Below are 12,428 nucleotides of genomic sequence, written 5' to 3'. Positions count from 1 at the left end.
GGTGATGTCACAGTGGGACAGGACCATTCTCAACTTTTCCAACCTCCCCCACACTGTGTCCTCAGGCAGTAGTATCCTACCTTCTGGCAGGAACAGCTTCCCCCCAGGCAGACTAGTGATTCCCTGCAGGGGTGATGGCAGCCTGGGGCTTGAAGAGATGCATGTCATGTCCTGGCCAGGCCTGGAGGTAACACGCTCCTGAAAGCCAGGCTTCAGCTGTTGGGGTCCTGGAAGGCTGCCAGGCAGGAGGGCACGGACAGAAGAGAGGGGAATTCCTGCCTGGGCAGGGAGCCCTAGTAATCTGGGGTGAATGCTCCAAAGCACAGAATCTACCAGAAAAAAAAAAAGACCGGCCAGGACAAATGACCCTTCCCTCGCAAAGCTCTGACCTCCAATACTTTATTTCAAATTCAAAACAAAACGAACATACAAATAATGAAATCCACCACCTCCCAGAGCAGGGCCTAAAGGAGACCCAGAAAGTCTGGTTCTAAATCTGGAGTCTAAGAGGAGACCTGTAAACTAAGCTGATGGCCATGTCCTGAGACCCTGAAGAACTGCCAGTCAGGCCTGGGCAGGGAGGGGCCACAGCAAGGTGGGAGGGGGTGGAGGTTTCTGTCTCCAATGCCAATTCAGAAATGAAGCTGCTGTCGCTCCAGGTAGACTGCCAGCTGAGGTTGTGCAGCCTGGCCATTGAAGTCGAGAGCACGGTGCCTGTTGTCTCAGGGCAGCAAGCTTAACCAGAAGGGGGTCCTAGGGGCCCCAGCTATGCACAGCCCCAAGGCCCCGCTGGATTCCAGCACCACCCTGCCAACATTTGGTCAAGATAGGGGTGGGGGGGTGGTCTCAGCTATCCCATTCCCATTCAGAGCCCAGCCCAGCCTGCTGTCCGGGCATGCAGAGTGCAGCCTGGAGGTGGCAGATTGGCACACATCAGCCAGAGTGAACTCATGAGAACCTGCATATGACACAGGAGAAAGTCCCCTCATGAAGGGTTTCACTGGCCCCAGCCAAAGCCCGTGGCATGTGGCCCTGCACTGCCCCTCCTGTGCCTCCCACCTGCCTCCCGCTGTCCCAGGTGGCGGCCTCACCTCTTGCTCAAACTGGAAACTTCAGCCTCCTGCAAGTCCTCCTCCTTCCCAAACCCACTGCACACCGTCTGTGTGTGGATGTGGGGTGTGCATGTGTGTGTGTCCCTAACAGATCCCTTTGGCGCCAATGTCCCCGTTACCCTGGGCTCTTGTCTTCCACACTAATCTCCAACGGCAGCCAAAGGGCTATTCCTAAAATGAGATCTGGCCCGGCCACCCTTTCCACAGCTCCCTAAGTCCCTTTCCTCACTCACACCAAGATGCTCACAATGGGGACCCCCTTGCCAGCCTCCCAACCCAATGAACACCCAACACAGCCTGCACTGCAGTGACTCAAACGGCGCAAGCAGGACAGGACGGGCAGCTCCGAGCCTGGCTGTTGGACCAGGCTGTTCTCTCTCCGCCTCTACACCCTTTTCCCTCCCCTCCCCCACTGTGTCCTCAAGACCCTGCTCAGCTATGGCCCCATGGGAAGCTGTCCTCCCCACTCATTCATCACCTCTCTGCTCACGTCCCCACAGCCATTTGATCTCTCCAGTCTGGCCCCACCGACTGGGGCTCCCAGAGCCCCTGTGCAGGGCAAGCATGAGGACAGCCCAGCACCCACGGGTCACTGCCCAGAGCGTGATGTGCCTGCCCCATACCACACACAGAGGGACAGACAGGCCCAGGCCCCCGGGCTGGACAGAGCCTCATGACTGCGTGAAAACCTGCTTGAGCACATTTTAAAAGGGAGGCAAGGTCAAGTCTCCTCCACCCATCACACTCACCTCCTCTGGAAGAAGTGGTTCTGATTTGCTGTCATTTTTAAGCAGGGGTGGCATTTTACCCGGCCCTAGCCTTACCCAGCTAGGAGTGGGAAAGGCGCGGTTCTGGGTAAGAAGGCCCACTGGGACCTTGGGAGGCAGTCTCACCTGAAGTGTACCATTCTCACCTTGCTCCTTTGGCCTGTGAGCAGGTCACTTCTGCTTTAAAAATTAACCCATTGTTGCCTGAGTCACTTCCACCTCAGTGAGTACCAGGTCCCTGGGGGTGGGAAAAGGTAAGCCAGCTGTCAGGTCCTGGGTTCCCAGGTACAGAGTGGAACAGGGCCAGATTATGGGCAGGGCTGCATGTGAGCCCTGTCTCCACCATCCCATGCTGGGTGACCTTGGGCAGGACACTAACCTTCTGGCTCTCACTTGGATTTTCAACGCTAATGCCCGGACCAAGCCCACTGCCACCCTCCACAGGCCATGAGAGGTCCTAGGGCCATGAAGTCAGGCTGTGCCAAGCCCTTGAGTCCTGCGCTCCCCAACTCCCAAGGTCCCCTGGGCCTCAGGATCCCTGGCGCATGTCAGGTCACGTGGGCAGGACTAGGCAAATAGGCCCACAGGCCTCCCTGACCCCCACAGCCTCTGGGCTTCTGCCATTTCCCACCAGCTGGGAGACCCCACCCCAGTCTCCTTCTCTTTTCCCATCCATTCCTGCCCTCCCTCCTTTGAAGAACTGCACCAGCTGAAAATTAATCCTTAAACCAAAAGAATGAGGTGATAATGGTACAATTTCAGGCACTGTGACATATTTGGGGACAGATGGCCACCTGTTCTCCCCTTCCTGAGGCCAGCCCCTTGACACAGTGGCCTACAAGTACCTAGAAGTACGCTGCGGCCCCTTCTGTAATGCTCAGCACCCCGGTAACTGAGGTGTACCCCCCTTCCACACGGGAGCTCAGTGAGGTCACAGGAAGCCTCTGTCTCATTCCCCAAGGAATCCACAGAACCTGGCACAGAATGTGGGCTCAATAAATTCTGCTTGCTCACGACTGCCCTGCACTGACTGGCCGTGTGCTGCAGGAAGACACCCCCGCCTTCAGCCACCCCTGCTTTGAACCTGAGCCCACCACTGCAAGCTCTCCAACCTGGGCATGCGGCATAGCTGTGCCAAATGCCTGTGGTTTCATCTGTACCACGGGGTGAAGACTCAGCAAGGCCAGGTGATAGGCAGTGTGTGGAACGCAGAAGGCCTCTGACAGTGTCCGTTCCCTTCTCTAAACACCCGGCCAATCCCTGTCACTTAGGGCCCCACACCTCATGTCAAGGATTCAGTATATCGCAGCACTGCTTTAAAATAAAGCCACCAAGAGTCCTAGGGGAAATCATGGCAGAGTTCTGAAGAGAGCCTGAACAGAAGGCGAGTATTTTCACAGAAAATTCAGGATATCCCTCATGCACAGTGCTGAAACTCTGTCCCAAAGTTCAGAGCCCAGATGTGTAGAGATGTGGCTCTTAGGAATCAAGCCCTTAAAAACCAGCGCAACTGAGAGTAGCAAGAAGTCCCAGGCTGCAGTCCGGTGGTCTGCTGGCAGCCGGCAACAGACGTGTCCATGGCTGCCAGTGGGTCCAAGGAGGATGTGGTCCCCACTGTCCCTGGCCTGCGGCTGAGTCCATGGGCCCAGGCAGCTCCTCACTCGGGGGCTGCACTGGAACAGCCACAGCAGCTGGGATGCCGCAGAGACTGCATGACAGCTCGAAGCGGCCCCCTCCTGCCCTCGGCAGACAGGCTGTCCTCGCTGGCAGGCGCTTGTTTCAGCTGCTCAAACTGCATCTCCAGGTGCTTCTGGATGGCCACGCCGAGCACCTCAGGGTCCACAGCAGCTCCATACACCTCCCAGGTCATGCCCTCAGCATCCCATCGAACATCCTGCACAGGGGACGGCTCCTCCTCCAGGCTGGATCCCAGAGTTACCTCTGGGAATGTATGCAGGGCCATAGGGGCTTCCAGGGGCGGGCTGGTGGCCACAGCCTTGCACCCTGCCATAGGGGCCACCTGTACACCAGCATCCTGGGCTGACAGAGGGGATGCCAACACAGGGGCCAAGTCACTGGCTGATGTCATGGTACACACATCCTTGGTCCTGGCGCCAGTCTCCATAGCTAACCCAGTGGGACCCCAAGGGTGGGCACAGCAGTGGGAATGCCCAGAAAGTGCCCCAGACAACCTACACTGGAACTTCATCCCATGCTGAGCCTGTAGCCCAGACTCACTCACTGATGCCACCAGTTTGGGAAAGGCGAGGATCCCTGGGGCAGGCAGGGCATGGCAGTAGCCACCTGTCCCCACCTCCTCCATGCCACAGAGTAGAGCTGCTGGGGGCAGAGCATGGCAGGAGGAGGTAGCCGACTGCCCAGTGGCTTTGGGCCCAGGCTTCGGACTGCTGCTGTGGATGGTTGTGCTGCCCAGGTCCAGTGGTGGCACCTGACTCTCTCCCACTGTCCAGGCTGAGTCCAAAGTCACATCCTCCAGAACCAGATCCCTTTCCAGACCTGCAGGGGTCTGACATCCCTGTCTAGAAGTACTGCTGGGCTGCAGCTGAGCCCTGTGGACTGGTGAGCTGCCGAGAGCTGAGCAGCTGAGGCTGGCCTTCCGAGCACCACTGTGGCCCCGGGTCTGGGTGCTACGGACCAGGTCCGAGTGGCTCCTCTGTACAGCAGTGGCACTGGGGGTTCGCAGGCGACACAGGTCACCACCACCCACGGTAGACACGTTGCCCACAGTGCTGCTCCGCCAGTGGCCCACAGCACTGGGCCGTGGCTGGGGGCTGGGGGCCCATGTCTGCTCCGTGCTCTCAGCCTGGTGCCCCGCTTCCTCTGGGGCCTGGGGACTGGTGCTGGCCTCACCCGACTGGGCCTGCCATACAGTGCTGCTGGCACTCTTTCGGAGCTCTGGCCTCTGTCCCCTGCCTTCACCCAGGAGGCTGGAAGAGCTCCGGGACAGGGGCTGTGAGCGGGGGCTCAGCGGTGCCTGGGCACCCGGCTCAGGGTGGCTGGTGGTCATGGCTGCCTGCAGGAGAGAGGGAGGGGGAAAGTGGAGTTGAGTTGGGTGACAGCACTTCTGGACTCTGCTGTGGGCTCACAGGGTGCCAGGTACGCTGGGGGGACAAAACACCAAACACTTCACACCAAGGTCATCACACATTATACACAGGGATGACAGTTGAAATATCTAATAACTGGTACCAAGTGATTAGAACCAACCCAAGAATAGGGTCCTAGAGACCACCCACCATGCCAGCTGTGGATTCTTTCCTGCTGGATTATGGGGATGGAGGGGAAGCCAGGGGAGAGGCCACATCTGCTGGGGCTTTGTGGGTAGGGGCTTTGGGACAATAGCTCTTAGTCAGCACAGAAGTATTGCAGTATTTTAATAACCAGTAAAGCTTGACTGGCGAATACTAGCCTGGTTCCTCCCAGGACTGTCAGCATCCATCTGGGTCTGGACTAGGGCCTCCTTTGCACGGTGTGGGGGCCCAGAGAAGGTCTGTGGGATAAAAAAGCAGTAAGTAGAGGACACACTGAGAGCTGTCCCGGGTTCTCTCTGGCCCAGCCTGGCTGAGCTGTCATGTCTCTGAGATTCAGTCTTGGCAGCTGTGAAGGGACAGGGGTTTCCTGACCCCCATCTCTGGCTCCAGGTGTAGGGAGAGGACGCCTGTACCAGCCCTTCACACGCAGGACTCACTCAGCATTTGTCATTCATTCCACAGCCATATTCTGAACACCTACTGCATACCAGGCTCTAATTTAGATCTGCCTGTGCCCTGTGAATGGGGTCCCATACCACCAGTCAGACACACCCTCTGTAAAGTTAAACTCCCTCTTGCCAGGTATACCTGCACTCTCCTTGCCCCCTCCTCCCCACCATTTCTGTCCCTTCCTCCAGCCACATAGACCCTTATGCCCATTTACCCATCCGGAGCCTTGAGTTAGCACTGGCCCCTTCAACCTCAGTGTCTCATCCTGGGGAAGCTTTCCCAAGCTGGGCTGGGGCCATGTTTGGCTGAGCACTGTCTGGCCTGGATGGAAGATTCTGGCCAACCACAGGCATTACATCAGCCTGAAGCTGTCAAAGCAGGCCGGGAGCCTGTTCCCCTGTCTGTCCAGCACCCAGCACTGACCTGACACATACCTGGCACTCAGAGAAAGTCTGCTGTATGCCTGACCGAGAGAATAAGCAAAAACAAGAGTAAACTACAAAGGAATAGTGCTGAGCACCAAAAACAGGGTCTGAGGGAGGGCATTTCTGAGACAGGAGAGCTCACTTTATGTGATGGATTAGAAAAGGCCCAGCCCTGTAAGTCGTGCCTGGAAGGAGGAGGGAAAGGGTGCTCCGGGGGAAGAAACAGGGTGAGCAGAAGGCAGGAAGCCATGTGTGCAGAGCACCTAAGGCTGGATCTGGGCAGGGCCCCGAAAGAAGTGAGGTCAGGACATCTGGACCAGCCAGTCCCGGCCAAAGCTGTGAATGAGGAACACACTCTGGGACACCCTGCCCAGCAGGATGGGCTGGAGAAACAGGGCAGGGACAGCAGGCAACAGGTAGAGTTTGGGCAACCCCAAGTCCTCCCACCCCTGGGCTGATAAGAATGCCAAAAACCAACCAACCACCTAGGCCAGGAGAGCAAGGCCACCTGAAAGGGAATGTGGGAAGGGCCTTGGTTTCTGTTTAATGACAAACTTCTTGCTGTCCCAGCGCTCAACAGATGGCTGGTGGCTGTCTAAGCCAACAGTGAGGATGTTTCTGGAGCTATGGTCCCCTGAGAGCTCGAGACTTGTTATGGAGTCCAGTTCAGCACAACTTCCTGCTATGATGAAAACTCTACTCTGCGCTGTCCAATACAGTAGGCACTGGCCACGGGTGGTTAATGATTACCATACTAGACTGCAGTTCTAGACCCAGTCCTAGTCTGGGCAGGAGTGGCCCACCCTGGCTGCTCTTTGGGGCCAACACCAGACTGGCCCTTGGAAGGGTCAGGAAAAGGATGAGTAGCCAAGAGAGACTATGACCCAGTCCCCACCCTCAAGGAGCTGTATGATGGACATATACACAAAGGACAACAAAGCCAATAAGAATCAGGGCGATGATGATGATGGCTCCCAGTACCAAATCACCCACCATGTGCCAGGATGTGCCACATTCCTTCCAGCACATTTACTTGTCAGAGCAAATTCATGAGATACGTCATCATTCCCATTCTATAGATGAGAAGGCCAAAGCTCAGAGAAGTTTAGTGACTCACCTAAGGGCACACCGCTGGTGAGTGGCTAAGCTAGGAATCAAACCCAGGAATGTCTATGGTTCTCTGTGCCCCACCATGTCTGGGCAGACCTCTATCCTGGAAGCTCTCACCCTCCACTGTCATCAGCTTTTTACTTACCCATTGCCCTGACTCAACTGGAGCCCAGCACCCAGCACAGTGTCTGGCACTCGCAATGGTGCCCAAGACATGTCAGTGGAACACGTAAGTAAGTGGGAACAAAGCTTGGACCCCCCACCCAACCTGCTTCTAGCAGCTTCTTAGGCCGCCTGGAGTCAGGAGGGCAGGAGGTGCTCCTGCTGGCTGGGAAGGCCGTGGTCACCAAGCCCCTAGCAGGCAGACAACCACCCAGCTGCAGGTCCAAGAATGCCGAGGTGGCCTCCTCTGGACAGCCTACACAGCCTCTGGCTGAGCTCCACCTCCCTCAGACCCTCCTAGGGAGCAAGACCATAAAGAGCCAAGCCACAGCCTGGCTTCCCTGAGGAAACAGGTGGAATGAGGCTGGGGTGCCTTCAGACCCCACCAGGAGCGAGTGAGAAGCCATCAGTGACAAGCGTCCCCCTGTGCCTGCCTCATCAGGTGGCTGCCCAGTACCCATGGCTAGTCACGACCCAGAGACAGCAGTGACCACAGAGGCCCCAGAGGGGTAGGGGATATGTATCTGTTGGTTCTCTCCCTCATCCTATTCCACAGGTGGCAGGTGACAAAACTGAGACCTGAAGCTGCTCAGAACTGTCAAAGAACCGACAGCTGAACCCCAACAGGGTGAGTATTCGTTCCTCTTACAACCTGGCCTTCCCAGCTCTGAGGGAGGGAAGGCCTCTGAGGAAAGTCACCCAGGTTATTCCTCAGGAAAGGAGGTTTCCCACACCCCCTATCTCAAAGGAGAGGGGCCCTGCAGGGAGTGGTGGGAACTGGCCAAATGTGCCTTGGAGCCATGGGTGAGCAGGTGGGGCAGGGCGTCTGCTTCCAAGCCTGGCTCCTCCCCTTCCTGCGTCAGTGCAGGTGGACATCTAACCACTCTGGGCCTCACTCTCCCCAATCTGCAAAACAGAAGTAAACCCGTACCCTGCAGGGCTGTTGTGAAGACTAAATGTGATGGCATATGGACTGTCTGGAACAGAGGTTGTTAATAATCTTTTCTTCCCCCTTCCAACAGGAGTGACTTCTGCTCAAGGTACCATAGGAACTGGGGGGGGGGGGGGGGGGGAGGGCAGGCCCTTTTAGGAAACCATTGAGACACCCCATAGGTTAGCCTAATCTTGCTTCCCAATCCTCCTTACCGTCATCCCATCCTAGGACATAGTCACCACCAGTGTCCCCAATGTCTTCATCAGCACACTAAGTTTCCCAGTCTATTTCAAACCTTCATTTGGGAGGACACACGTGCACATGCAGGCACAGGTGCATGGGCACACACAGGTTTAAAGTCTGCATTCTAAATGCCCAGAAAACCATGGGAAAGCCTCTGGTTTCACCCTGGCAAGATGTTTTAGCACAAGATAAAAGGCACACAGGGGTATCCAAGGACCCTCATGTTCTTTGGACGGCACTTTAGCACTCGCTCTAGGGCCCCATTTGATGTCAAAGTTGGGAAGTGGCCCATGCCCTGTGGCCAATGCGGGACTGTCCTGTTGCCTCGGTTCTGCGTGTCAGTAAGTGGAGGAGCAGCCAGCTTCACATGCAGCAATCAACCAATGTCACTCTCAGTAAAAGCTCCCAGTTCTGCAGAAACTTCCAGACTGGCCCAGGCAAACAGACTGCTCGGTCACTTGGTCAAAGATTCCAACTCTTGCTATGTCACCCCAGCACAGATGCACAGGCCTTTTGGTGTGTACCAAGGGGGACAACCAAGGCCACCGCACGCAGGCCCCATCTCAGACCACACTTGTGGCATCCACATAAGCCCCCTCGTAAGGGACACATAATTGGATGATGAGTTCTGCTTCCAGCAAAACCAAAACAGGAAAGGCAAGCCCACGTGGTCAGAAGAGGAAACTGCTTAAATGTTAAAATAAGGACCTTAGTACCCAGGGCCCAGGTAAAGTAACACACCTCATAAATCCCTCAGTGCAGAGCGGGGCGTGGCAACCTTCAGCAGGTGGTCTGATCCATGCCAGCAGGGCCTGGGAGCCTGACAGGGAGCTCAAGGCCAAAGTTGGGCAATGAAGCAGGGAACACTCCTGAGAGGGAGTGTTGAGAGGGGACAAAGCTTGCCCTTCACAGAGAAGGACCTTTAAGAACCAGGTGCCCAGAAACAAGCTGTGCCAGGAAAGGGTTCTAGGGTAACTGTGGACCCAAGGACCCAGCTGTCTTCACCAGAGAGAAGCCCAAGCCCCTATCAGCTTCAGAGCTTCTTCACCTGAGGAGGATGTGCCCACACTTCCCAGGAGACACCTGAGGTGGAGAAGGTAAGCCTCCAGGCCCTGCTGCCCCAAACCAGAAGCATCCCCAGCAGCTGTCGTGTCCCTACTTGCATGCTCATGGGCACCAGTGCACTGCCATGGGTCCGCACCCCACCCGCAGACACACCGGAGATGGATGTCCAGGCCCTTTTGCTGGGGAGACTGTAGGAAACAGCGTCTACACAGCTGCATCTGCAAACCGATTGTACTGGCCGCCTCTGACTGCCGGGCCAAAGGCCTGAACACACACCAGACCACACATCCTTCCCAGGGCTGGGGTCCCTTCTCCGCCCCTCTCGCTCAAAGCCCACCCGGACTCAGGGAGAAGGTCAACGTGCTCCCCAAACTAGGCTACAGACCTTCCCAGCAGCAAGGACAGCAGCTGAAGGAAGATGGGCTGTGTGGCAAGGGGGTAGGGAGGAGGGCAGGAGAATAAGAGGGAAGGGAGGTTTGGGGCTGAGGGCGGAAAGTGCGGTGGTACGGAGGGAGGGTACAGGGAGGGGAATTAGGAGCAGCAAGAAGCCATAGGAGCAGGGGTGAGTGCAGAAGGAGACGGGGTCCTGGGCAGAGTAAATGGGAGGATGGGCAGAGGAGACATAGACGAGGGCATGGGATAGGCAATGAAAGGAGACACGGGAGAAGGGATGCGGCCCTGGGGGTCGCCGAGACCTGGGCAGGGGCCAGGATGCAGAGAGTCTGAGAGCAAAGAGAGGTGAGGTGTGGGGTTCCGGGGCGCAGGAAGGGGAGGCACCGCCCATGTCAGCCCACCCCCCCACGGGCACACTCTGAGCCGGCCTCTCACCCTCTCGCCCGCCCCGGGCCGCACTGGCCGGCGGAAGCGCTTCTCCTGCGGCCGCCACAGGTGCCGGTTCAGCGGCCCAAGATGGAGCCGGACCTGGCCTGGGACGAAGACGCCGCCAGCCGCTGTCCGCCCGACCCGCGGAGGGTACCCAGGGAGGAGGGGCGGAGGGGGCGGCGGCCCTGCTCACCTGGGCCCGCCCCCGCGCTCCACCGCCTGCGTCAGCGTCCGGCCCCGCCCCCGAGGCAGCCCAAGTCCACTTCCTCATAGCCCTGCTCCTTGGTCCTGCTCCCCTCCCTCACACGCCGCGTACTGAGGTCTGCAGCCCTTCTGGTGACCCCCTCCTCACGGTCCCGCCCCATGTCCTTCGTCACTCTGGCTCCGCCCTTCACTAGTCGCGGGCATCCGACTCTGCCTTCGAGACCCCTAAGCTCTAGGGCCCGCCCTCTGGGATACAGGGTCCCGACCCTTCCAGCCCCATCCTTACGGATCCCCATTCTCCTAGCCCTGGACTTCACAGTCCCAACCTCCTGGACCCCAAGATCGACCCTGGTCCTTTGAGCTCTGCCTCCATGACCCCTCCACCCGCCAGGCCTAGTACTGAGCCCTCCGCCCAACCTCATAGGCTCCATCCCCAGAGTTGCGTCCTCAGCCCCGCCACCAAGGCCTATATTCTCCCACCCCTTTCCTCGCCCACGTCTGTATCCCCACCAACCCAACCCAACTCCGGGCATTCAATCTCCAGCCCACTCCCATGGACCCCCAACAGCCGGCGTGCGTAATAGCAGTGCGGAGGTGAGATGATCCCACCCAAAGCCCACACCCCTTCCCGCGGCTCCTGCAGCCCCAAAACGCCCTCCCTAGCTCCCACTCCGCCCCACGACGTCTGGAGCCAGTCCAGACCCTGGGAACACTGGGTCACGCCCTGCCAGACCGGCGGAAGCCTGAGGGCTGCTCAGTTCTCTCAACCTCCCCCCAATCTCGGACAGCCGCTGGCTGGGCTCTGGGCACACAGATTCTCAACAGGCGGCCACCCTTCCAGCCTTGCCCCCAATCCCTTACACCCTCCAGGGGTCTCCTACCACCCACCCCCAAGGACCACGTGATAAGAAGAACTTGTCCTATCTCTGGGCCCCAGTCTCCGAGATTTGGGTCCCAATGTCAGCCCTCCTCTGTTGACCCCAGCTCCAAGGACCCCTGATTTGCTTGACCAGCCGTTTGCTGAGAGGTCTGCACCCTCTCTGGTCCAGTGACCTGGAAGCCAACACCATCTCAACACCTCCAGTTTGAGAAGTCCTTAGGCCCCAGCCTCAACTCTTGCTGCCATGTGCTGCCACTGGAGCATCAGGATGGGTCTACAGAAAGCCCCCCAATCCTGGGAGCGAGACTGAGATGGAAAGCCCAGGGAGTGCGCTACTCATTTCCCCATAGTCCCCCTAGCCTAGCACCTCGCCCAGGAAAGGGTGTGCAGTGAGATGCTGCAGAAGCGCCTAGCCAGCCCATTCCCCCCCGCCAGTACCCCTGTCTGTAGCTCTGAGCTGCTCCTCATCAGTTTGCCTCATGGACCCAAGGAGGCAACAGACACTGCCACGGCAGGCACAGCATTTGCCCTGGGGTCATACCCTCATGCTTCCCTGCGTGGCTTTGAACCATAGGCACCACTGCCAGCTCCCCACAGCCTGTGGTCCTGCTTCTTCAGGCCTGGAAAGGCTGGTCCTATCTTTTCTGCCCCTCCACCCATGGTCAGTTACAGCTTCAAGTTGGGGACTCACTCACTGGTGCAGTGGGTGGGTTCTACTCAGGAAGACACTTTCCAGTGGGGCCTTAGCACACAATCCCAGAGCCTGACAGAGGGTTGTTCTGGGGGCCTGAGCACTGGAGGCTAACAGGGGTGTCCAAGTAGAGGCTCCAGGACTTGGCCTCCCCACCACACACAGCCTGGCAGGAAGAATCCTGCCCAAGTGGGCAAATATGGGATTTGTTTGCTGAAGACACCACCTACTCCTGCCCTGCCCAGGACTTAGGACCCCTTCTTCCTCCACATCTCAGAAATTTTACTCATT

The 12,428-nt window shown here is 57.8% G+C and overlaps 1 protein-coding gene across 2 annotated transcripts; it reads right to left on the bottom strand.

The window, feature by feature from the left end:
- Positions 1–205: 205 nt before the first annotated feature.
- On the bottom strand, positions 206–10,877 carry GPRIN2 (G protein regulated inducer of neurite outgrowth 2). Of its 2 annotated transcripts, none has more exons than XM_019716118.3 (2): positions 10,369–10,681; positions 206–4,913 (listed from the first exon to the last, which is right to left on the bottom strand). In XM_019716118.3, exon 2 carries the CDS (start codon positions 4,905–4,907, stop codon positions 3,537–3,539), a length of 1,371 nt encoding a protein of 456 aa, XP_019571677.3. In that variant the 5' UTR covers positions 4,908–4,913; positions 10,369–10,681; the 3' UTR covers positions 206–3,536. The 2 variants fall into 2 exon arrangements, 1 of the variants encoding a protein (XP_019571677.3); XR_012497947.2 differs by lacking the exon at positions 206–4,913 and adding an exon at positions 4,920–5,390 and having other exon boundaries at positions 10,369–10,877.
- Positions 10,878–12,428: the final 1,551 nt, after the last annotated feature.

Source organism: Rhinolophus sinicus, chromosome 15 (assembly GCF_057876585.1).
Source record: "Rhinolophus sinicus isolate RSI-liver-muscle chromosome 15, RSI-T2T, whole genome shotgun sequence".
Lineage (NCBI taxonomy): Eukaryota > Metazoa > Chordata > Mammalia > Chiroptera > Rhinolophidae > Rhinolophus > Rhinolophus sinicus.
Note: the sequence above shows the minus strand (reverse complement) of the source record. Positions and strands in the feature narration are given on the sequence as shown.